The sequence below is a fragment of the Nipponia nippon genome, unplaced genomic scaffold, assembly GCF_047370975.1.
Source record: "Nipponia nippon isolate SJK-2023a ecotype South Korea unplaced genomic scaffold, ASM4737097v1 scaffold_5, whole genome shotgun sequence".
NCBI lineage: Eukaryota > Metazoa > Chordata > Aves > Pelecaniformes > Threskiornithidae > Nipponia > Nipponia nippon.
In genome coordinates this window covers 18,042,081-18,067,370 of record NW_028262369.1, presented here as the reverse complement: position 1 = coordinate 18,067,370, position 25,290 = coordinate 18,042,081, and the positions used below count along the sequence as shown (strand labels likewise).

The 25,290-nt window shown below is 54.0% G+C and overlaps 2 protein-coding genes across 3 annotated transcripts in view; both read right to left on the bottom strand.

The window, feature by feature from the left end:
* Window positions 1-5,511, bottom strand: part of CACNG3 (calcium voltage-gated channel auxiliary subunit gamma 3) — a 33,790-nt gene extending 28,279 nt beyond the window's left edge. The window contains exon 1 of the mRNA XM_009467852.2: window positions 5,258-5,511. Coding sequence (XP_009466127.2) covers window positions 5,258-5,468 — 211 coding nt within the window. The 5' untranslated portion in view covers window positions 5,469-5,511. The remainder of the gene's footprint in view (window positions 1-5,257) is intronic.
* Window positions 5,512-14,064: 8,553 nt separating this feature from the next.
* PRKCB (protein kinase C beta) overlaps window positions 14,065-25,290 on the bottom strand; it is a 135,692-nt gene continuing 124,466 nt past the window's right edge. The window contains exon 17 of one of the 2 annotated variants that reach the window (XM_087731190.1): window positions 14,065-15,897. In XM_087731190.1, the coding sequence (XP_087587316.1) occupies window positions 15,745-15,897 (153 nt within the window). In that variant the 3' untranslated portion in view covers window positions 14,065-15,744. Of the gene's footprint in view, window positions 15,898-20,148; window positions 21,533-25,290 lie in introns of those variants that run through there. The other variant, XM_087731189.1, reaches the window with a different exon arrangement.

The window sequence follows — 25,290 nt, the reverse complement described above, 5'->3', positions numbered from 1 at the left end:
TCAGGGACATTTGCTTGGCGCTTTTAAAAATTAAAGATAATAACTTTCTAACAGAAACAATATTGCTGTCACCTTGGGGAAATTCTCTGCTTGGCCTCACTCAGAAGGACTGAGAGGAGCTGAAAGCAGGGGAAGAGCTGGTGGCTGTCCAGGGGCAGCTGCTTCCAGCCCAATTTAACGCCTTCGGTGCAAACCAGCTCAGCTCAGCAGAGCCAAAAGCAACCACGGACAAAACCAATTGAGGGAAAAGCGTAAACGCAGAAGCATGATTGCTACTCAGGAGCAAGGGCAGAGTGCTTCCCCCGCACCCCACGCTTCTGTCAGGCCTGCTGAAAGGGGAACTGAAAATTGCAATTAAAAAATTAAAACTCAGGGGTTTTAATATTGGAAGTAGCAGTCAGGACATGCACGTGGCTGATAAGAGAAGCTAATGGGATCAGTTAAAATACATCTGCAACCAAAAGGTTTAAGCAAAACAAGGAGGAATTCTTTAGTCACGTTAGAAGAAAGGAGCTTTACCGCTGATGTAAATCACTACCAGATCATGATGGTGCAACTGTCAGTCATGAAGGAGCAGTGACACACAATTATTTATTCATCAGCTACTTCTGTTCTGTACTTGGAGACAAATAGGCTCCTGTATTCCGCCAGGAGTTAGGGAGGATGCTAAACAGCAACTATTAAGTGTAAACATGAAATTGGTAGGACTAGAGAACTTTCTCCCAAGAGCATTCAGAGAATAGGCTGAGAGGTTTTTCTGAAGATCTAAAATGGATTTTAATAAATCTTGGCATTCTGTTGAATTTCTAGAAGACAGGAAAAGCTGGTTTAATGTTTAATCAGCCTGTGCCACGAGCAATGGCGATGGGCAATGGCAGGAGCTGTGTCCCCAGCATCGCCTGTGGGTTAGCTGAGGTGGGCAGCGGCAGGGAGGAACCAGGGGACGAGACAAATGTCAAACAGCCTGGTGGAAAACAGATTTATCAAACTTCATAAATTATTCTTCATATGGTTACAAATTCAGTTGATAAAGGAAATCAGTAACATAATACATTTAAGAGTTCCACAGGGTATTTGATTTAGCTCTCCTGAAAAAGTGAAAGACCAGTATTATGCAGAATCAACAGCACTTTATTAAAGGGACTGGGAGGCAGATTGCAGAGATTGTACATTGTCATCCGATGGGATATTTCTACACGGGATCACCTGTTACCGGAATAGTGTCAAGCTATAACAACTTCTTTATCAAGAGTATTAAAGAAAACATGAAATAATTGTGGGTAAAAGAGGCAAAGGGCAGAGATTATTTCTTATGTTCAACAGAAGTTTGAGGGGCTCATTTCTCTTCCCAGTGCAACAGCTGGCCGAGGGACACGGCAGACTCACCCTCAGCTGAAGCCTCCATCTATCTAAAACGCACCAGGAGCCAAGCAGGAGCTGGAGGTCAGGTGTAGCAATGGCTCAGCAGGGTCCTGTGGGCTGTAGGGGTCAACTGACAATAGGCTTAATATTAGGTTTTAATCTAGACAAAGAAATATTAGGTTTTAATCTAGACCCCCAAAAAAGACCAAAACCCAAGCCAAGCTCTCCAGGTTTGGCAGGGAGGAATTACCGGCTTGGCAAAGGCTGCATTGATGCTGCTGGCGGGACGCTGGAGGGGGGTGCTGGGACAGGTCCGAGCAGGACAGCTCGGCTGAGGAATGGCTCGGGGTCCCCGCATCCTTGCACAGCCACAGGCAGATGTGTCCGTCCTCTGCAAACCGCCCCGCATCCTCTGCAAACCGCCCCGCGTCCTCTGCAAACCGCCCCGCGTCCTCTGCAAACCGCCCCGCGTCCCACCGCAGCTGAGGACGCCCCAGCAGCAGGGACGGCAGGACGCTGTGCATCCTCCAGGAGGGAGGCAGGCAGAGCAACACTCGTGGTCCTCCAGAAATGACGGAGCACTTTATTCTGATGAGGGAAATGAAGGAGGAAAGGAAAAGTACCACGTTGCCTTAAAATACGGTATTTCAAGCAGCCTTGGCCAAATTCTCCTGCTACTTCTGCCTGTTTCAGCTCCACATGATGCCATGGAGCCAGTCCCAATCTATACCACGCAGCAGGGAGGACAAGGAGGCTCCCTGCGTTTAACGATGCTGAATTTAATTAAGTTTGATGAAAACCAAAGTTCTTTTACTTGCCTAAAACCAACACAAGCCTAAGCAGCTATTTCTCAACTTCAGCTTTCTCCCTGAAGTGCCGTGTGTTTCCCTACCTTTTATATTAACAAGGAAGTCACAGAGGAAAACAACTGATGATAAACAGCCACAGGGGACACACATTGACAAACGCTGGTCACGTTTGAGCGGGAAGTACAAGAAGACACCTACTAAGTATTTGCATATTGTAAAAGTGATAATTAGAATCCAAACGCTGCAATTTAAAACAGAGGCCATCCTAGCACAGCAGTCTGGGAACGCCTGCCTGGGCTCCAGATATTGAGTCAACCACTAATTTGTGTTTTCCAGCGTGGGTGTCTCTACATAGGTCTGCGGCGGCTTCATTCAAGATTTATCCGCTCTCGCCTATGGGCTTTTGATGCTCACGTGGTGCAAGCGGCTCCCACGCAGGCGCTGCGCGTGTGTGACTGACATGGATTTAAAGAGCATCTGCGACGGAGCGTGCACCCAGTGCTCACGTCGGTCATTTCAATAATCTACCAGGCACACTCAGCCAGACGAGCGACTGGAGCTCACCACTTAATTCCTCCGTTGTTACACACATTAAATCCCCGTTAGCGGCAGAAAGTTCAAGGCCGAGGTGCTTTCCGATGGGCAGAGAGCACTGCTCAGTGCTAAAAGCATCTTCTGCACCACAGGAGAAGTGGCCCTTTCAACTGACCATGTTCATTCCTAGCACAGGATGATCAAGTGCAACTTCTGTCCATTTTTCAAGCCAGATCCAATGAGTGCACAGAAATTAGAGACACAGCGAGGCCCTGCCAGCAGGAATCAGACAGGACCTGCTGCACGTAAAAGTACTGGGTGCAGGGGCTCAGCACCCAGCACTGCCCCGGCGCAGGGCGCACTGGTGGAGAGAGCGGCCAAGTGGCTGCAGCACCGATCCTCAGCTCCAGGGGGGCTCAGCCCCTGCTGCAGCACCGTCCTTCCTCCGCGCGGGAACGTGCGTGATGAGCTCTGCACAGCTCGGCTGGGGGAAGTTTTCCATTCCCAGCATCGCATCAGTTAACAGCCTGTGAGACACCCGCTCATTTCTCCAGCGAAATTCTGGAGGGTGATGAGCAGCACCGCTGCGGCCCCCCAGCACCATCGCAGCCCCGCGTGCTCACCCCGAACACTGGCTGGGACCCTCCCCGCCCGGCCGCTGACTCGGTGCCGTGTGCCCCCCACAGCCCCCGTTGCCCGCCTGCACTCTCACGCACACGCAAGGGATGACAGAGCCTGTGCCCAGCGCCAGGCCTTGATTGTGCCACGGCCACGGCAGAGCAGCACCGGCACAGCACTGTTCAGAGCCACCCTGTTCCCGCTCCCACCCCGGCAGCTGTCGGTGTGCTGGCCCGGGGGAGAACGTGCGGCGGGGAGCGACGAGCCCCACGGTGAGCACATGCCCCACTGCTCCCAGCCCCACAGCTGGGCTCAGGGCGAGGGACTGTGATTCAGCTCTGAGCTCTGGCATGGCACTGTTAAGCCCTTTCCTGAGTGTGCTGTGCCCAAGAGACCAGGGCCTCACTGGCTCCTTCCAAAGCAGTGATTTATCGCAGTGAGGGAAACATAAAACATTCGCTGAAAAAAAATACAGCCAGCAAACCCAAGAATTTTGGAAATTACTCATGCCTCCAGTGATCCCATCTTTCACAGCCCTGGCTGCTGCCTCCCTGGCTCCCTCAGCCCAAGAGGGGAGACAGATTATCTCAAATTATTTATTATGGAATTAGAGCCTGATCCAAACCCTCCTTGAATCAATAAGGAAGCTCTGACTGCCTTCACCGGGTTTAGGACCGAGCACCAGGAACAGACAGGGTATTTCTGCATCTGTGGCCGTGACTCACCGAGAACTTTCCAATGTGGAGGGAGCAGCTCGGCCACCGCGGCTCGCTTGCCCCCACCGTCGGAGGTGTCGCTCCTGGGCTGGGGGGAGCCTGACGCCCCCAGGGCCCTGTAGGACAGTGGGGCAGGTCCCCCCGAGTACACAGGACACCAACTGCTGCCGCTAATTTTAAAAGTTACAGCCCAGTGTGATTCCATCAGCCACTTTTTGCTGCGCAGGTACCAGCACCTGGCTCCGTTCAAGCTCATGTTTAAGCACAGCCTACTGTTGCTCGTAAAAATCTCAACCAGTAGCTTTGGGGCAAAACTGCCCCCAAAGCGTGGCCTGCGCTGCAGGAGGGCAGCAGCTGCCGTGGCCTCGCCGGCCAGGCGCTGCTGCAGGAGTGAAGCAACGGGGCGAAGCAGCGAGGCCAGGCAGGCGGGAGCCCAGGCGTGGGGCAGCCGCGGCGGAGCAGCCCAGCCGTGGGGCAGCCCAGGCAGGCCATGGGGCGCAGTCCCCGAGGAACAGTGGAGGCACAAGCTACGGTGGGGCAGCAGCAGCACACCTTGCCCAGCTCTGCAGTTCAGAGGGGAAGGGCTGGCACTGCTGGTGGGGATCGGCCATAAAAATGCCGGGTGTGATGGGTTTCCCCCGGATAGGGACACGGTGCCTGCGGAGCATCGCAGAGGGGGAGAGGCTGAGGGGCTTTGCTCTCGGAGCCATTCACATTAAAACAGCCCCCGGGGCCGGGAGAGGGACCTGTGGCCTCTCAGCCTGAAGCTCCCCGTCTCCCCGAGAGCGGGCACAGGCGCCGCGCCGCCGGGAGGATGCACAGCGCGGCGGCCCAGGGACAGCGCCGGTCCCCGGGCACGGGGGACCCCAGCACCCCGCGGCCGCACCCGCGGCCCGGCTCCACCCGGACCCCGCGTCCTGCGTGCAGGAGCCACCCGCGAAGTTTCACCCTCGCCCGCGGCGGTGCCACGCCAAGCGCCGTCTCCCTGCCCGGGGAGGGGAGGGCGGCAGCCGGGGGGCGGCGGGGCCGCCCAACAGCCCGGCCGGGAGGGATGCTCCGCTCGCCGGCCGCGGACGCCGGGGCTGGCCGGGCCCCGGCTCTGGGGTGGGGGAGTCCCGGGATGCCCCTGCCCTCCCCCGAACTTTTGGGCAGGGCCCCCCGCGGGGCCGGGGCGGGGGGGGGGGGCGCGGCGGGGCGCCCCGGCGGGGCGGTCGGTACCTTCCAGGCAGCACGTCCTCCAGAGCCCCGAGTGGGTCATCACCTCCTCGTTCTTGCGGCTCGTGTCGTTGTCGCTCGTGGACTTAGTCCTGCACACGCCGCGCGAGTAGAGCCAGTAGTCGGTGCCCACGGCGATGGTCATCAGGCTGAAGGCTGCGAAGGCTCCCACCGTGGTGATGAGCATCTGGACGCCTCTGTCACACATCCTCATGCTGCTTCATCCTACGGCGGCGGCTCGCAGGGGAAGGGCCGGCGCCGCCGCCCGCCGCCGCGCTCCGCGCTCGGCGCCTCATGCCCCCGCGGCCCGCGGCGAGCCGGGCCCCCGCGGCGGCGCTGCGCGGGGCCGCCGAGCCCCCGGGCCCCCGGCCGGCATGGCCCCCGCGGCGGCGCGGGGCGCGGAGCGGCTCCGCCGTGCGCCCGCGGCGGGAGCGCGGCGCCTCTCCCGGCGCCTCCCCCGCGCCGCCCGGCCAAGGCATCCGCGGGGGGCGGCGGGGGCGGGGGGCAGCGGAGGGCGGGCCGCGGGGGGCCGCGCCGCCTGGAAACCGCCCCCCGCCCGGCCGGCGGCGGGGACAGCGCCCGGGGATGGGGACCGGGACCGGGGCGGGGAGCTCGCCCCGGGGTGCCAGGACCGGGAGGGGAGCGGCCCCGGCGGGGCGGCCGGGGAGCGGGAAGGGGAGCCCGCTCCGGGGCGCCGGGACCGGGCGAGGAGGGGGACCGGGACCTCACGGGGGAGCCCACCCCGGGGTGCTGGGACCGGGAGGGGACTGACCCGGTGCGGGGCCGGGAGCCCAGCCCGGGGAGCCGGGACCGGGCGGGGACTGGACGAGGACCGGGACCGCCCCGGGGGACCGTGACCGCGCGGGGAGCCCACCCCGGGGTGCTGGGACGGGACTGCCCCGGGGGACCGCTCTGGGGGTGCCGGGCTGACACCCGCCCCCAGCCCGCCGGTACGGGGCAGCTCGGCTCCCCGATCCCCTCCCGGCCTCGTCCGGGAGCCCTGGAGCGCGGTCCGCCCCGGCACCCGAGCTGCTCCCCGGTACCGAGCTGGCTGCGAGGGGCCGCGCACCGACCCAGCCCCCGGGGCGGGGGGCACTGCACCCGCGGCCCCGGGGGATGCCCCAGCACCGGCCCCCGCTGACACGGAGCTTGCCCCCAGGAGACCAGCTTTTATCACCTGCACAGACCAAAACCACCGCAGGTGCCACCGAACAGCCGCTGTGCCTTGGGGTTTTCCACACCACGGTCCTTAATTGTTTGCCACCAGTTAAAGCCCTCTCTCTCTCTCTGCCCCTCTCTGTTGCCTCCTCATCTCTCAAACATTTTTGCAGCCAGTTGGAGGAGCTTATGACTCATGTGACCTTTCAAATAAGCCCTATAATATACTCACCTCTTAAATTAATAGTATTTTAAGGGCTACGGGTGAGACAGGAAAGTATATGATTTACCTTATAGTGTGTACGTCCACAGTTCTCATTTGTATGCACTCACATATAAATACTAGTTATTTACTCCCAAAATGCAAACAGAAAATTATGAAGGTTACCAAAAACTCAGGTACTGAGAAATTAAGAAGTGTGAAAATTAAGTAGCCTCCTCAACCTTAAATCACCTTCTTTGTGCAGACTCATTAGGCAGGGCATGCCGATTGCAACGCTGCTGTATTTCTTCCCCAGCACCCTGCCACGCGCAGTGCACCTGCTGTACCGGCTGCCCAGCTGTGGGTCACCCTGGTTTATTCCCCTGCTTCGTTACGGGCCCTTTGCCTCGTTTACTGCCTCTGTTGAGAGCCCAGGCTCTCCCGGGTGCACCGCGCCAGTTCCTGCTGTTCCGGTGTTTCCACCCGGGGAGCTGCAGTGCCCGGTGTGCTGGGGGCCGCCAACATTCCCTGATGAGGGTGAGGATGGACACTCTGGGATTGTGGTCAGAAGCATCCACCCAAGCTGAATCACAGGGCTTTTTTCTGTGCATTTTTTGAGGAGAGGTTATAGTTGCCCGGTTTCTGTGACTGGCATTGGCAGTGGTGCATGGTCACAGGTCACACCTTGGTGTCACAGGCCGGACACCAAGATGAGCCCTGCGCAGCCGGAATGCTTCTCTGAGCGATCGGGTGGGTACCACGAAGGTAGCTCGGGGCAAGGTGCAGGGAGAGACGGTGCCTCTCCAGGACAGCTGCCTCAGCCTTGGCATTACGCTCCCTCGTCCTGCCACCTCCAGCACTCCCACCGCCTGTCACCCAGCTCCTGCAGCGCGTGGGGCAGAGCCTGACACCAGCACCCGGCCTGGCCCCCATCCTGCGCAGAGGCAGGCGTCCCGGGGAGGAGGCAGCAAAGATATCTCACACCTACAGCGAAGGGGCTGCAAATTGCATTCTGAGTGGGGGATTTTGCAGCCTTAATTGTGTTATTTTAACATAGTGTGTGTAGGTGTGTGCAGAGTGCACATGTACCGTTTCCTAGGCTTTTAACAAAGCAAGCTCAAACAGAATCAAAGTCCATGTCAGATCATGTTGGACCTTGTAGGGGTTGGTGGCAGGGCACCCCTCTTACCACCCCTCTTACCACTCATTGCATGGAGTAGCCAGTCCCAGGAGTGAGCCTGGAGCTCTGCCCAGAGCAGCCACCCCAAGGGTTTCTCTAAGATTTGCAGCCAACAAGAATCTGGGGACCTTGCCACCCTGCTTTGCAGCTCTGGCTTTGCAGCTCAGGCTCTGGAGGGCAGCGTGCTCTGGTGGTCACAGCCTGGCGCCCTGCCCTGTGCAGCCTGGGCTCCTCCAGCCCCGGCCCCCGTCACCCCTTGCTGTCCACTGCCTTATCCATCACCTTCTACCTGCTCACAGATCTGGACTCTTCTGAGTTTGGCAAAGTGGAAACAAATAACAGAAACCAGCTCATGCTGCAAAGATTGTACAACTTGTGCAAAAAAAAAAGCTGTCCTTGCAGGTAAAAATGTCCTAAACCGAGATCTGCTAGGCTTTGTCCTTCCAAATCCGGTGATGAAAGCTCTGCTGCATTTAAATTGGCAAAGTGACAGAAAGTAAGTAGTCAGAAATAATCCCTAGCTGGATTAGGTTTTTTCCTTGAAGGAAGAGAGGTTCTGATACAAGGCGAGTTTAGGTCATTAGCAATGCAGTGAGATGCTGAGCTCCAGCCTTGCCTAGTCCTCACTTCATTTCCCTGCTCCTGGGGGCTGCAAGGGGATAAGGACTCCAGAGCCTTTGGCACATGTGTTCATCCTTCCCCACTCCTACGAGGGGATTATTTATATCTGCACATGCTTTGGAAATGCTGGTTGCAATCTACTGGCTCTAACAGGACTCCAGTGGTGAGGCTGGTGTGTCCTTATGTGATGAGCTACTGAGATCAGGAAGGTTCTCCTAGATGTGACACGAGTGAGCAATGCCATACGTGCGAGCTCCTACAGTTGCCTACCAGCTCTGCAGCTCCCTGCTGGACTTCCGACAGTTCAGTAGCAATAAAAATAGCAGGGGAGAGAAACAGAAATCCATTCTTATTAAGCCTCTTTACTCTGGGAAGATGCAAAGGCAGTGCAGGAGTGGCCATGCATGGGCTAGCAAGCAGCACGCAGCCTCTTGGGAGACCCAGGTGAATGCGCTTACGGCAGCTGCATGCTAAAGGCCACCTTGCTTTGCCCACACTTCTGCTTTCACATGCACCAGCTGCATACACTGGCGTGCCTCACCATTGCATCTGCTTTTTTTTTCCTCTGCACCAATACCCCGGGTAGACAAAACAAGTTCAGGAGAGGGAAGGGGATGACAGGGGACAGCAAACGTCACGCAAGTGCCACAGGGTTCCCCCAGCTGCTCTGTGCTGGGTACGGGGTGCTGTGTGCAGTTCAGCAGTTCCCCATCCCAGCAGCCCTGCCGGGGACATCCCAATCCCAGGCTGCAGGAAGGAAGCCGAGGGAATCCCTTCCCCAAGGTCATACACAGACCAGCCTCTACATGGAGCATGACTGCATGGGATGGGAGGGAAAGGAGGGAGATTATCAAAGGGATTCTATGAGGCAGTGGTACCACAGAAGTAATAAAAGAACAAATAGCAGGAGATTAAAAGATATTTTGTAGTCTGAGTCCAACTGGACCATGCTGAACCACCATAAAAGGTTTGCTGCTGCTCTGACCCACTGCAATTTAATTGATTTGATTTAAATTCTTTGAAGAAGAAGTGGATAACGAATAATGAGGCAAACAGGATTGTAATGCAAATGAAAGAGATGAAAGATGGCTTTAGGGAGACGGCTCTTGAAGGTCAGAGTCTAACGCAAAGCTGCTTCTGGTCACTCATTCAAACATTAATGAGGCTGTGTTCCTCCTGATGTCTTTGATGGATGGAGGGATGGCTCGGGAGGCAAACGCTGTGCTGATGTCTGGCCTTTCTCCTCCTCGCTCCAAGCGCATCATCCCCTTGCAGCGGTGGTGAGGATTTTACCTGGCATGTTGTAGGGACTTGGGGTTTTGCTGCCCATCTTACACTGGGTAAGCAGACTTCTTAATAGGGTTCTTCCAGATACTCCGATGGAGACTCTAACTTCAGAATTAATTAACTTCACTATCAAAAGCTGAGTCATTTGTCACAATGGTTTTGTCATTAGCTCCCATAATTAAGGAAAGTGTCACAAAACCAAACGTTTCACTTACACAAGCCAGGGTAACTGAGGCTCAGAAGCATTTCTGACATGCTGGGAATGGGCACGTCAGCAAAGCTGGGGAGGAGCTTGACGGGCCACCCCGAAACCCTGTGCCGGGGCAGTGGGAGACCTTCCTGGCATGGCCCCACAGACCAACCCGTCCTGCAGCTTGCCCTGCCCCATGGCCGGGGGCTGTAGAGGAACAGTAACGGTGCCAGCAGCAGGACACAGACCAGGACTCTCCGGCCTGGAGGAGAGATGCTAGGGGTACGCGGGCAGCACCAGGACCGGTTGAGCCCTGCAGTTTTCCCATCCCCATGTGAAATGGGGTGGACCCCGGTGACCACCAGCCAAGCCAGGTGGGAGAGACGAGGACATCTTGCTGAAAGCTTAGCTGAAGTCTGCAAAGGGAGAAGGCAATGCCCTTCCTAACATGCTCACCAGCTTTCACAAGGGCACTTCCTAAAAAGGCAAATTTCCTCGATGGAGAAAAGCACGTCTGTGCCGTGCAGCTTTCTGTGCAAGTGAGCAGAAAGCTGCATAACAGTGCACTCGGCCAGGAAACCCTTCACAGCTTCAGGAGCACGTGCAGACATGAGGGGATTTGCAGAGCTCCGGCCCTCCGAGCCCGCAGCTCGCCTGCCCTCACTGCCGTGGCAGGGCAAGGCTGTGCAAAGCGCCTGCAGAGGGTCTGCCCAGCACCCAACCTCCCCAGCGCCAGCCAGCCCACCCCCCGCAGCCCTGCGTGAGTACAGGGACTGGGAACCAGTGCTGATGGGGTAGTGGGAAGAGCATCTGCAACAGTGTTAATTAACTCATCTTAATTAGCAATTAACTGACAATCCAAAAAACAAACACCTTCCCTCCCCCTTGGTCTATACTGTTATCTTTAAGCACAGCCACAGCCCAACCACAAGTCTCCACTCCTGGCCCTGCATTCAGGCAGGCTCCATTTGCGAATATTCTCTAGCTGTGCAGATATGCTTCTTTTTTACCGAAAAGCTGCAACATTTCAGCACTTGCTGCTGTAGCAGTGCTTGGCGGGACCCCTCCAGGTGACCAGGCAGGCGGCCAACAGCCAGAACCAGCTGTGGATTGCCGGGGATCCCATGGCATGCCCAGCCCGCCCGCTCTCCCCCCGCATGCCACTGGAGTCTCGCAGGCAAAGGAAGTCAAGTTCTCAAGGTTTCTTTAAAATTATATATTTTATTTTTTCATACATGCAGCAAATAGAATAAAGAGTATATGCCCATCTAAAAGGAGATCTTTATGAGAATCTTTTGACAACACACAGCAGGTAGTCTAGGATGTAGAAAAGTCATCAAATACTTGCAGGTGAAATCAAATTCACAAACACAAACTGTTCAACAATAAACATTTTCTTTTTTTTTTTTTTCTTGTTTTAATTGCCACTTTGAACGTGATCAGAAATAAACAGTTTGGATGACACTTCCATGCACGGAGCAAGATGCTTGTTGCTTCTTTTGCTGTTGCAGGCTCAGTGGCTCACCTGCTTCCGCAAAAGCAGAGAACCTGCACTTAGTATGAGCTAGTTCCACCCTCCAGATGGAAGCCCTACCTTTTGAACAGCTAGATCCTTGCACTCTGCACTAGAAATAACCCTAGTTCTTCGCTTGTATTAGAGCTCCTGGGATTAACAATTATCAGAGCGTATCTACTGCCCAGAGCGCTCGCTCATCTTTCCATCTTTCAGACTACCTATACGGGTCGGCCACTATGCAAATTTGCATGTATTGATTAAATGGATCGATAACTCCTTTGGTGATGGCTCTCTTGTCAAGAGAAGGCTGCTCAGATGTTCAGCCAGGGGAGACAAGAGCAGCAGCAGCAGGTCCCCCTTGCCACGTGCAAATGACATCGCGCTGGGGCAGTCCCCGAGCATGCACTGGCTGGAGAGCAGCTACGTTTGGGCCGTGCAGCAGCGCTGACAGCCCTGCACAGACCTGCCCTGAACGGCTGGGTCAGAACCAGCTGTATCCCAAACAGCCACGTGCAGCTACAGGACAGCAGAGTCGGAGTGGATCAGGGTTTCCAGTCCCCCCTCGCCTGCCCACAGCCTCACAGCCCTTAACAGAGCCCTGCAGGCCTCCAGGACCAGGCAATTCCTCAGGCTGAGCCCAAGCAGCCAGCCCTGGCTCTCCCCTGACTTCAGGCAGGTCCCTGCTCAGGCTCTCCTCCATTCCCTTCGCTCTTCCACTGTCCCAGTGTGCCATGCAAGCTCTCCAGCAGCGCTCCACCGCTGCAGGCACCCAGCAGCCTCCCCACCGCTTCCCAGCTCAAGCTGGGCTGCGCTTTAGACCAGCAACGCAGAAGGCCTGCACAAAGAGCCGTAGTCCTCTCTCCTTTTCTTCAGCAAAATGTCCAAGTGAAAGACTAGGGCATGCCCAGGGAGCACCGGCATTTGCAGCCCTAACATCCCTGCAGACAGGAATGGGAATCTACTCCTGCACCAAGGTACCCTGGCGTATTTCCAAATACCAGTGTTGGGAATGAAATCCTTAGCCAGGGGGTAAACACAAGCAGTTATTTCTTCGCTTCCAGGCGCCTCAGCCCTCCTCCCCCATGTCTTCTTCAGTATGCCATCTCCTTTGCAAAGCCCATGCTGCCGATCAGCCCCCCCGCTGGGTGCTGGAGCCGTGCAGGTTCTGCTGCCTGGAGCAGTCACCGCAGCCCCAGCTGCAGCTGCCGACCAGCAGCGAAGGGGCCGACACAGCCCCTGGGGGGGATGTCTAATCCACCCTGCCCCATGGGGAACCACCTCAGGAGCCTGAACCCCACTTACCTGCCGCGTTCAGGTGTAAGCCAGCCCAGGAGAAAGAGTCAGGACTTGCCATCCTTGGCGGGTGGGGTAACTATATGTCCTGCCTCCTCGGTCCCTCCTGCCTCACCTGGGGAGGTGCAGGGCTCTGGGTCCCACCCTGCCACTGCTGGACCCCACTGCCCATCCCACCGCAGCCAGGCTGCTCAGTGTGGGACACCGGACTTGCAGCCAAACCCCCTCCAGCACGCAGGCGAGTGGTCAGGGTGCACCCTGCAAGCCCTGGCGGATTTTTCTCTCCTCTGTAGCTGCAGGCTGAGATGTCTCCTCTGTTCCCCAGAGCATCCTTCTCCTGCCTCACCCGCTGCTCGCTCACACTGTCCCTTTGTCCCCCCGGCACTGCATGCAGCAATGGGTGCACCACATGCTGGCAGCGCGCTCAGGTGTCATTTTCTGAGCTTTATCTGTGTATCAGAGCACCTGGGGACTGACTAACGGGGCTCTTCTGAAGCCTCTCAGCTCTGAGCACCTTCCTGAAGCATTGCTTTCCCCATCCAATAGTGAAGACTAAATCATCAAATTACAGCAAACAGTGACTCAACCACTGTCACTCTGCCCTTCCTTGGAAGAGTTTGTACAAATCTCAATGTCTGTGCAGGGCCAGGCGTATCCCATTTTACATTTCTCCACAGAAGAAACAGGTCATCTGGAAATAAACCTTGAAATAAGAGTTTGGCAAGTAGCAGAATGGACATCAGAAATGCACACGGTACGAATCCTGCAAACAGGACCTAGCCTTTGCTAAGCTCTCCCTGGAGCATGGATCTTAACCCTGCAGATCCCGAAGATGCCACCGAAGATGCCTGGCGGCACAGCTGAGCACGGCCATGTGCTGGCCCGGCTTCCCCGCGGGGCCCCATCCGAGGCTGCCCGGCTCGCTTGGCGGTCCAGTAACGCCTGCTCCATGCAGAAGTGTCACCCCAACACGTACACAGAAGTCCCGAACAGAAAAGACGTAACTCCCCCCACAGCAGCCCCTGCGTGTAACCACGGCCCCGCAGTGCCCCTCGGCACGGGAGACCTTACAGCAGCATCCTGGACAGACCCTGGGAGCGGCTTCAGAGCTGAAGATACGGAAATTAAAAACATTCACCACTGAAGTAATACTAATTCTGCAGCAACAGGTTTGAAAGTTACAGTAACGTACATGCTCTGAACATCAACTGTGGTCTGCAGAGGATGGCGAGACGTCTTCTGAAACGTGTGCTGGAGTTACGAGAACCCTCACCAGAAACTAGCCCACGCGTGAGGCTTCCCTGGGCTTCGTCTGATGCAGAGTGTCTCATAAACTCTCTTGGCAATCTGGCACAATTTGCAGTTTTTCTGGGTTTGGTTTTGTTTCCTCCAGCCTAGGTCATTACCCGAGACCATGGACTCACAGCTCACATCCCCCACACGCACAGGGCACTGCCTGCCTGCAATTTAATAACGGGGCGAGGACACCCGGCTGCCCGCTCCCTGGCAGGCGGGACATCAGCTTTAGCTTCTAGCAGCCTTTTTTCCTCAATGAATCATTAAAAGAAGAAAATAATTTCAAAAGGTAGAGTTTGATATTTATAAAAGATCTACAAACCAGAATTTCCTTTATAGGATTCCTCGTGATTCATAAAATTCCACCCCCATTTTCCCCTATAGGCATGGAGTAATGTGTATTTACATTAGAATTGGTAGTGGTTCAGAAAATATACATATGGGTTTTCTTTTTTTTTTTTTGCAAACCAACCAAACTGGTGTGTAATAAGAGAGGAATAACAGCCAGTGACTCAAAGGATGCTCACGCTGGGGGCTCAGCCTGCTGCGGACCCAACAGCGAGTCCCCCCCCCAGCTGCCGACGGACAGTCCCTGCCTGCCCCTGCCCGCCCCTGCCTGCCCCTGCCCTCCCGCACGGCACTGCTGCTGCACGCGCGGCGCAGCTCGGCCTTACAAATAGCTGCTGGAATTGTCTCTTCTGATTCAGAATTTTTGAAATGATGCAGAAGGTCCTGGTTGGCTGAATAAAACCCCCAGGAATTTTGGCGGAAATCAGGTAAATCAAGATGCCTGTGAAATTACCTGGGTTTTGAGCCTTTAAGATAATAGCAGAGGGTGTAAAGTAGAAAAGTTACCTTTATAAATAGCCCTCAGTACAGCCCTTTTGTAGTGGGCATATTTTCAGTTGGTAAATTGTAAACCGAGAATATAAATGTGTTTTGTTTTGGTAGAATATTAATATCCTTTACAGAGCTGTTAAATTTTGACAGTGTTTGTGAAAAAACAGGAGAAAGATTTATGAGAGTGCTGACAGAGTGTATCAAAACTGCAAACTGTTCCAGATGTTAAAAAAAAATCCCACCTTTCACTTAGAAAAAGATTTGCTCTGATTTACAAGAACTGGCATGGAATTTGTTTGGAGTCTTAATGCCTGAGTGTAGGAAAGGACGTGTGGCGAGGCGCAGGCTTGCGGGAGGCGAGGGAGGAAGACGGCTTCGATGAGCCAGGCTGACGGTATATACAATGCATTTAAAAATATATGTCTATAAGCAGACTTTTCCACACTGATCAAATGTATCCATGTCTTGAACAAAAGGCTCCTCTAAGACAAGCTCACAGTCATCGCAAGCTTCAGCACAACGGTTTAAGATATCAACCATGCTTAGCATTCAACAGAAACGATTTGTGAGTAGCTAGGGTCACTGGAATCTCAGCATCCGATTTCAAAAATTACAAAGACTGTAGCAATTTGGTATATTTCTGTTTAAAAACTCTATTAGTCACCACCAACTATAGTTCCTAGAAGTATTACTGACTGTCAACTCGAACCCCAAACATCTCCAGCTAGGGAAACCAAGCTAGCAAGTGACACAGACATAGAAAGGCCTCCTAAAACAAGCGGTCGGCGTGTTTCGCATGAGGGTATGTATGTCTGCATTGCTAATCCCGGAAGACTAGTGTCGGTATGTACAAGGCGATCTGGAGTTTCGGACTGCGAGGAGAGGGCGGGCGGCGGCCGCACCGCGACTACACGTTAATGACAAACTCGGGGTTAGTGTAGGAGAATCCAGCAAACTCGTTCTGGTCCAAGTTCATGATGAAGAGTTTGTCCGTGGGCGTGAGCTCCACTGGCTGCCGGGTGAACTCTTTGTCGAAGTTGGAAGTGTCTCGTTTGTCCTTCTGTTAAACGGAAAGCACAGAGTTAAACGCAGTAAAGCGGGGAGCGCGAGCGAGCAAGCGAGCGAGCGGTGGCAGCACCCAAGGGCGCTCGGCCGGAGAGCTGTGCTGTCCCTGGGCTTCGTGCCCAGCACTCAAGATCTCCGCGCTGGTTTCTACAGCCGCCGCCGCCGATGAGGAATACACACCCAAACAGGCAGCCGCAGCCCCTGTACAACAGAAGCAACCCCACACCACGGGCAAGAACGGAAGAACACCAGTTTAACGCGCCTGAAACACACAACCAGACAGTAAAGGGACACGATGAGAGCATGGGGCGTCGGGGAGGGCTGCGGTGCTCCCAGGCCGAGCATCCCTCCTCTCCTGGCTGCTGCGAGAGAGAGAAACAGAGCAGTTTCTCAGCATGCAAAACCATCACTGCAAACAGAGATTCGCAATACACAGGAGGAAGGAGCCTGGAGGAAGCAACATGCCTTGAAATAGAAGTAAACATTCAATACGATTTCAAAATTTGCACAAAGTAATCAGCTGTAGGATCTCCTTTTGCTTTAAGCTTGATTTTTGAAAATTATGCTATGATATAGTATTGACCGACACAGTGTTTTATTGATTTGAGGATGTGATTTGCTCCAGGGCTGTATGTAGAAAATATACAGTAGTTCAAAACCTCGAAGAATGAAAATTCCACATATGCAACCTTTTATCATTTTAATTTCATAAGAAGAACAACTTTGCAGCTACATCCAACTCAAAAAAGAAAAAAAAAAGTTACTGTCTCGATTAGCGCTGGTAATCTGCTATTGGCACTGCAGAGCCCATCAGTCAGGAATGCTTGGGCCATTTTTATAAAAGGGTGTGCATCAGAGATTGCCCAATTAAGCTATGTTCTGGCTGCGGGAGGTTACCAGAGCACGGAAGATACAATATAAGCACCCAGGATCCTTCATCAGTAAAGAAAGCCCACGGAGGGACGACCCGCTCCCTGCAGCGCGGCAGCAGCGTGAGCAGCCAGGCAGCCCGTGGGCTGGGAGCCTGCTCTGCTTCATCTCCTTATTAAAGCAAACTTTCCCTATCTCTTTTTCTGTGTCTCTATGTAAGAGCTTAAACGAGCCAGAAGCACAGTCATTTGCAGTCCTCTCCCAGTGTTCCTAACTACCCGTAAAGGCTGTGCACAGGGTGCGGGGCTGGGGTGCTGCTGGGTGGGAGTCCTGCAGCATCGCCCCGGGGCCGGACAAGCCTCACCACAGAGCACTGCGCTTTCCACCGCTTTTTCATTTTTACGAGCAGGCGCAGCCACCCCCATGCCCTGACTCTGTGCTGGAGGTGACCTTCCCCTGATGTGACACTGGCAGGACCCTGTCACAAATTTGATGCCTTACAGGAACCTGCAAAACGGCCTGGTTTTTTGGGTATTTTTTTGACTCTGCCTTTGGACCAAGGCCCCCGTAGCTTGCCTGCACTCTGCTACGATGGGAGATTTCCAACTCTGGCTTATTTTGTCAGCTCATGGCAGAGGGGTAACCGCGGGGGGGCCCCGCCGCGCTCACACCCCTGCCGCTCCATCACCGGACACGTGCGTGCCATGGGCCGCAGGAGGGACCACGCTGGCCGGTCTGTGGCCCCACCCCGCTCCCTCCCGCCGCGGCCATCCTCCCCACTGCTCAGTACTGATGAAGCACCTGGCGGGCGATATGTTGTGTCCTCACTGCAGCACCTCTCATCCCACTGGCTGCTGCTGGTCCAGGGATGCGGGGGCAGAACCATCAGCACCTTCATGCCTCAAGCAAGAGCACGGCCAGAATACCGCCAAGAGCCAGGTCCTCCCTGCCCTCCTCCTGCCAGCCCGGCCAGGCCAGGACCACCACATCACAACTGCAGCTGGATCGAGCCTCTGGAGATGAGCCCTGTTGCCAGCAGTGGACCAGGACATCCACGGCCGCTCAGAGACTCCACTTGCCGCAGGAGGCATCCCATTAGGATGGCTTCAGCCTTGCAGGGGGAAGACCAGAGAGCAGAGAGAGCCAAGAGTGGCTGAGAGGAGACGAGGTGGGAAGAAAAACAGGGCCGGAGCTCAAGGAACAAAGAGGGAAAAGCCAGGAGAAGAGCCAGGACATGGCTGTGTCATCAAGCCAGCGAGGCTTTGAGCACGCAGCAGTGCTCAGGGCACTGGTGTCCCGACCTGCCGGCGCCTGTTGGGTCCCAGCCTGTCCCTGAGCAGGAGCTGGGTCTCTGCCTTCGCTCTCGAACAAGTGGCACTCGGGAGCCAGCGCAATCCCTGCAGGGCTCCTCTCCCCAACACAGAGAAGGAAGAAGAGGTGGATTTGGGCGCACAGAGCAGGAGTGAGGAAAGGCAGGCAAGGTGAGGGAGCAGACTTCAGGTGCAGAATTCTGCCAGGCAAAGGGTGAAGTGGTTGAAACATAAGTGTAAGCCCACCTCGATGGAGGGCAGCATCCACCCTAGGACGAGAAGGGCCAGCGTGGAGCTATGGAAGAGCAGAGGCACTACCCTTCACTGCAAAGAGGCTGTTCCGAAGCAGTTGCACAGCGGCTCTCTCTTGCAGGCCCACCACATGCAGAAGGAAGGAGGTGACGGTGGCACCAGGCTCCTGCCCTGCTCCCGGAGGGATGCTGAGCTGACCAAATGGTTCCTGAAGGCCACATCCACTCGAACCAACATGTGCCAAAACAACACCGTCCTACCAAGCCAGGAGCTTCTCCCAAGCAGGAATGCTGTGGGATGCTACAAAGGGGAATGAAATGTCCACATTTGCTGCTGGTCCAAATTGCCACCACGGTCCCCAGCCCTTCGGAGCGGCCTCTGCTGATGGCACCAGAGAGGGCAAGTGCTCAGCCTGGGAGCCCTCGGGTGAGCAAAACCTCCTGCTGCTTTTTGGTGGCAGAAAACTCTGGCAAAGGCTGTGATGTGCCTGGGAGGGGGCTCAGGGCAGCCCATCTCCCCCCTACAGCATCCTCAGGCAGCTTCCCCCCCACACACTCCTCCAGGGGCTCGGCAGGAAAGCACAGCACCATGAGGGCCCAGCTGTGAGAGCAGCAAAGCAGGGTTTGCTGATTTCTTACCTTGAGTTTTGTCTGAAATTGGTGGCAATTTGGCCTCTGTCAAAGATGATGAATAGCCTGGGAGCAGGTAGGGAATGGCTACGTGGATCTGGTAAACAGAGAGAGGGGAAAGGCAGGGGAAATTCAAGGCTGAAAATGCCTCCAGCAAAGGGCTAATTGACTCTGGGAGGTAAGGAGGAGCACGGGAGGGACCCTGGGCTCCTGCATGCCCAGGGCAGTGGGCCTGCAGGGCACATCTGGCCCAGAACAGCATTTGTGCCTGGACCACAGGGGATGGCCATCCTTCCTGACCACCGCCGCTGTCGCCCCTTCCCTGTGGCAGAGCTCTCGGGCTTCCCCAGGTGGAGGGAGCCGGGGAGCAGCTCCTGCCGGCGCCGTCGGTGCTGCCGTTCGGTGCCTTTCAGAACATTCCTGCAGAGTTCAGAACCGCAGCAATTCAGCAGAAGCGGATTTCCAAAGACAGAAGGGAAATTCTGCATGTGCTCAGGAGAAGGGAAGTTAAACAGGAACCTGTAATCCCTCTTTAGCTGAAACTGCCAATTGCTTTTAACAACTGCTCCTCTGAGAGCGCAGGAGCAGGGCGATGAGTCACCGACACACGGCGCTGCCTCACCGAGAGCCTTGCCTCTGCAGTCTCCAGAAATCCAAAGCGCATACCGCAGTTGTCTCTGTTCAAGGCATTTCAAGAGATCCCCAAGCGGCAGAGCTTTGCTTGCCTCGGCAGCACCCCGCAGGAGGGCCATCCTGACGCCCCAAATCATTCTTCCTCCAAGGGACATCAGAGAGAAACTCCTTTCCCTGTCCGTGTTTCAGCGGCACGAGCGAGCAGGATCAGGCGCTGCGCAGCACGAGCTGGTGCAGAGGGCACGCAGGCATTTACTCTCCACTTGGAAGATGCTTCCAGTACGTCGCACCTCAGTTTGGGGACAAATGCTGCAGAGGACGGACAGGCCACGGCTCCGCTGGCGGTGCAGGAGGCTGCGTTGTGATGGGGGCTGCTGCCTGCGCTGCTGCCTGCGCTGCAGCCGCCGTGCCCCCGAGCCGGCATCCCCGAGTGGCTGGGGCAGCTTCCAGCCCTTGGCACGGTGCAGCCCCATCTCTCGGCACTCCTGGCATCTCTTGAGCCCAGAACTGTAGAAACTCATTACTGCCAAACACATGCAGGTTTCTTTGACATTATTTCTCACTTTTTATTTTATAATCAGTATTGGAAAAAAAAATTGGCACATTACAACTTAAAGCAGATTGATACAGTGACAGGCCACGAACATCTGCAGAATAGTATAAAAGGAAGCTGCATGATTGTTATTGGTTCAAGAGAAATTCATCCTTCCCGAAACTTTTTCTTTGATGCCAGAAACAAAACTTAGGCCATTTAAATATTGAGCGGCATTTTTTAGAAGTAGGACTATTAGTTGAAACAAGTTTCTTTACAAGCTTCATATCAGAATTCACAATACTGTTCAAAGTTAAATAGCATCCCATTTGTGTTAATACCATTTTTTGACACATTTAAAGCGCAGGTAACAAACTCAATCAACTGCTTTGGCATTTGAAAAAAAGAAAAAGTTTGCTATGAAAACCAATGTTGTGTGGTATTTACTAGAGTGACCATGGATTTGAAAGCACCTGCAACAGCTCTTTCAAATTTCCCATTTACAACTGAGTATGTTTCTTTTAATTAAAAAATGCTACTTAGAAACAGCATAATCACGAGAAATCTCTGCAAACAGCAGAGCTGGCTTCCCTAATGATTCATCACCGCTGCTGAAGACCCAGCACAGAGAACCATGCCTGCCCAAATCCGCGTACGTACGAGTCTACAGCGGCAAGGGGTGCTGCGGTGGGTTTCAACAACCAGCAGGACAGAACTACAAAAGAAGCCAGAATCAGCATTTCAGCTCTCCAGAGCAACTGCTCAGTTTTGGGAGGAGCCGAGAGGCTCGGCCGGCAGCACCCGCGCTGCGGGATGCACGTTCACACTGGGAAAGGTTGCGTTAAAAACACTTACTTGCCACTAAGGCTAAGAAGGCTATAATATTAAATTTTCATGATTATATTAAAAGACTAGGAAAAGAGAAAAGCAGGAATCACATGCTGAAGAGATTTCTCCTAATTGTCATGGCCTACACCTCTCCATTTTACCTCCGTTAGCCAATGAACAGTTTTCATTTTCTACAAATGAAATGTCAGAAAAGCACATTTGCAGCGCTTCGTGCACGTCACCTACCCCTCAGGCACGCCCCAAATCATGTGAAGACACTTCTGGCTTTGAAATATGGTCACTCTAGTAGTAGTACTAAAGAAAAACCATGAATGCAAGTTTTGCAATGGAAAATGTCACCACAACAGCAGTTGGGACTGGATGATAGAGATGCAGGAATGAGATCTACACAGCTACTTAGCTCTTGGCTTCAGGTTTAAAAAACTGAGAGTTAACAAAGGAAAATCCTTCGAATTCTGACTGGTCAATGTTCCTGATGACTTCCTGGTCAGGAGGTGTTAAGACGGGTGGATGTCGGGTGAAAAACCGGTCGAAGTTTTCAGCATTGCGTCCGCACTATGAGAGGGGAAGAAAAGAACGTATGGTGGGTGGAGAAAGAAGCATGCGGGATGCGGCTGCAGCCACCCGCCCAGCCTCGCCGCGCGCCGCCGCTTATCTCGGTGCAGCAATGACAGAAAAGAAAAAGGTGCAAAATACGTATGAGCTTTGTTAGTTGCAAGGCGATGTTATCTCATGGCACAGCTAGAGACCGGCAAAACCCCCCGGCTGCGCCATGGCAAGTAATTGCAGGAGAGGAATGAGATGAGAGTGCAATTACTTGCTGTTGTTCCCTGCCTACACACAGCACTGTCCCTTCTCTCTGGCTACGCCATGCACATGGCAGCTTCTTCTGAAAGACCCCTGCAGCTTCACCCGCTCGGCTGTCCCTCCTTCCCTGGGAGCGGGAAGTTTTCATCATGTCTGGACTGCTTAGAGGATTCTCCTTGCTCCTGCCCAAGGAGAGAGCTTCTCACCTTCCGCAGAGCTCTTGTAAACTGCTGCTGGCCGAATGCTTAGTGGAGGCAGTTGTGCCTGGGAATCTCCAGGGCTGCTCCGTCCCTTCCTGACATGCCTGTCAGACCCTGACGGTGCACGGGGTGCCACTCGGCTGATGCAGGCGGGAGCTGGGGCACCGGGGTGCTCCTGGCCACCAGCTTTCTGCCATGTGGCAGCCAGGCCCTCCACACGGCATCCCTACAGCTCTCCACTGCAACTGGGCAAGGCTGGCTATCCCCAAAACCCTTGCTCACAGTGACGTTTTTCTTTCTTGCCCCTGAAAGCAGCTAATGACAACCCCTACTTCAGGCAGGGCAGGAGTCCAACAGCACTGTTGAGCTCTCTACAGCCAGCAAAGCCAGACGAGAGAAGAAACCAAAAGCTCTGGAGTCCGGGTGACCACCACCCTGGCTGGCACGGCACTGCAGGGCAGGAAAACATGGGGCCTGGAAAGCACCCGAGCGCGCCAGACCCTCATGGGGGGTCGGTCAGCATCCATCGCTCCTGGGCTGCGGCGGCGTAGGAGCCCTGGGCAGCCGCTGAGGATCCGGCTGGCTGCGCTGCGGTCTCTGCAGCGGAAGGGGGAGGTCGGGAGCAGGGAGACATGCCAAATGCCTTATTTAATTTTCTCAGCAATCAAAACAAGCATCCTGTAACTTCCCGTGCTTCAAGTCATGATTTAATATAATAATAATAGCAACAGCTAATAATAGGTGGATACCGGGTCACTGCAGCAGCTACAAATTGTGCTCAATTACTACCTATCACACGCATGTCACATCCCTATGAACTGCACTTGATGACTCTCGCTCTAATGGTTGGCGAACTCTCCCTCCTATAGCAGCCGTCACACAACCGATGCTCTCCTGGCCCTGTTTTCTCAGAAGAGATGCAGAAGCCAGCACCTCTCAGTCCCTTTGTTCTCTCCTTCCATTTCCCCATGGAGAACGTACACTTCAAGTGCTGGGACAATTTTTCCTGGCATTTAACTTTCATTTGCTAAGGAAACTGATTTACATTTTTAATAAATGTCAGACTAAATATAATAAAATATTAAAGACAACTACATGTAAACTTCAACATTTCCCAGTTCCTTCCTCTGCCACAAAGGTTTCAGGGAAGACAATGTGAACATCTATCAGCCTCCAATGGCATGTTCCTTTGGCAGCTCTTATATGTTCTTATAGCACCAAGTGAGACACTTATTATCCCCAAGTCTCTAAAAAAAGTTCAACGGTAACGTTTGAGTTGATTGAACTCTAGCTACAGCCGTGCTGAATGCCAGCCCATCCAGCCTCTGAGCCCATCCTTCCACACCACTGTACCTCTTGTATTTTGTAAGGCCATGTCTTAACCTATAGCGCCTTTCTAGTCAGGATTTGTTAAGCTTCTGCTCCCAAATGCATCTCCTGTCCATGACCATGAGCTCAGCATGGTTTCTAACTCAGCCCTCAAACTTACTCAGAGACCTCGGAGGCACTTTTTCCCTCCTGCATCTCTTCTGGGCTGCCGTGGTTGCACACAGTGCAGCATCAGCCACAGTAAACACAGCTCCTGCCTCTGGCCCCATGGCTGAGCCCAGGCAAGAGCAGATGCTGCTCTTGGTGTGGTAGCTTGCAATGCGGTTTGCTCTTTTTCAAGTATTTGGATGCAAAAATGAGTTGGTGCTGCCTGGGGGGGGAGGGGGGGGGGTTAGGAGGAAAAAAATAAAAAGAAAAGAAAAAAAATCCAAACAAAGACAAACAAAATCCCCCCCAAACCAAACATGCAAACAGTGCAAACCAGTTTACCAGGAGGGTACCAAAGATGAGGGCTTCCCCAATGAGCCTGAGAAGCCTTTTCATGCAGCCTATGAAGAGCATTGCGTTGGTGGGGGAGAACCTGCCCCAGCTGCCCTTGGCTGTGGTCCCAGCACGATGCCGTCTGCATCGTGGCCCTCCAGGAGCAACTTTTTGGAAATCCCTGATTTCAAGCACAGAGACCCAAATGGAAAATGACCTCTCCAAAGAAAGGGTGAGGCTCCCTGCACCAGAAAACATAGAGCCCCGGCCAAATTAACAACAGAAACCCAGTAAGGAGATGGAGAATGAAGACACAAGCACAGCAAGCAGACTGGCAGACACAGGGCTTGTTAGCTGCTCTTTATAAGAAGCCCAGGTTCTTGTACCTTGCCAATCCCTGACTGCTGTACGGACCCCATCCTGAGGCAATTCTCCGCATCTTTTCTTCTCTCCAAACACCTTATTCCTGAGAGCAGCAGGCGGGTGCAAACTAACAGGGATGTGCCCATCTCCTGGGCAGGTGGAGGCTCTGCTTCACATGAAGAAGTGGCCAAACAGGGACCTTCTGGTTACCTTCCCCTCTCGGTGACTCCAGCTCCCCTCTGCAGCTCATGTCTGATCCCAGCCCGTTGTCTCTGCTGAGGCCGGGAGCAGTGGGAAAGCAGCACCCCAGCCGTGCTCGGGGATGGAGACGAGGGCAGCACACACCCCGAGCCTCCCCTGGGGGCTGCTCAGACCAGGCACCGCATCGCCAGAGGGCTCAAAGGCCGACAGATACCCCCTCTCTAGAGCAGCAGGACAGCAGCGAGGTTCATGGATGTCCAGAAACAAACAGCGAGGTTATCTGCTGATGAGCTGAAAATTCCCACCATAAGGAACTTCAACAAGAGCTGTCACAGCTCCATTTTTTTGGGAAGAGCTGGTCACTGCTCCAGACCATGCCATCAAGTACAGCTTTAGAGTCTCGCAAAAGTATGTTTTAGATGTTTGGCAAGTCAGCATCAGCCAAATGTCTTCCTGAAAGCCATCATATTAACATCAAAATAGAAAATAAATTCCCAAAATTGAAGTTGCCAGTTCTACAAAGCCTGGAAGCTAAAGTCATGAAACAAAGAGACAGGGGCTTTTCTAGGCCACGTTGTCACTAGTCGTCCCCCTCAGCGCTGAGATAAAACTATGAGCAAGATTACTTAGAAAGTCTGAAGTGCTTAAGGTTATCAGTGCAGTAACACATAACATAGCAGGGTTTACCTACTAATAAGCCACTCACCTGCAGATTCTATCAACTTCCAACATACAGTGAAAGCTTTACAGTGCTTTGAAAATATAGCTGTCATTGCCTATTAGCTTCATGAGATCTTGGTGGAGACATGCAAGGCAGTTCATGTGAAATGTCTGACAGAACTAACTTTCTTTTTGCTATAAAGAAATGTGCTGTCTTAAAAAAAAAAAAATCAAACAAAAGCAACCCCATCATTAAGATGTAAAAACTAATCC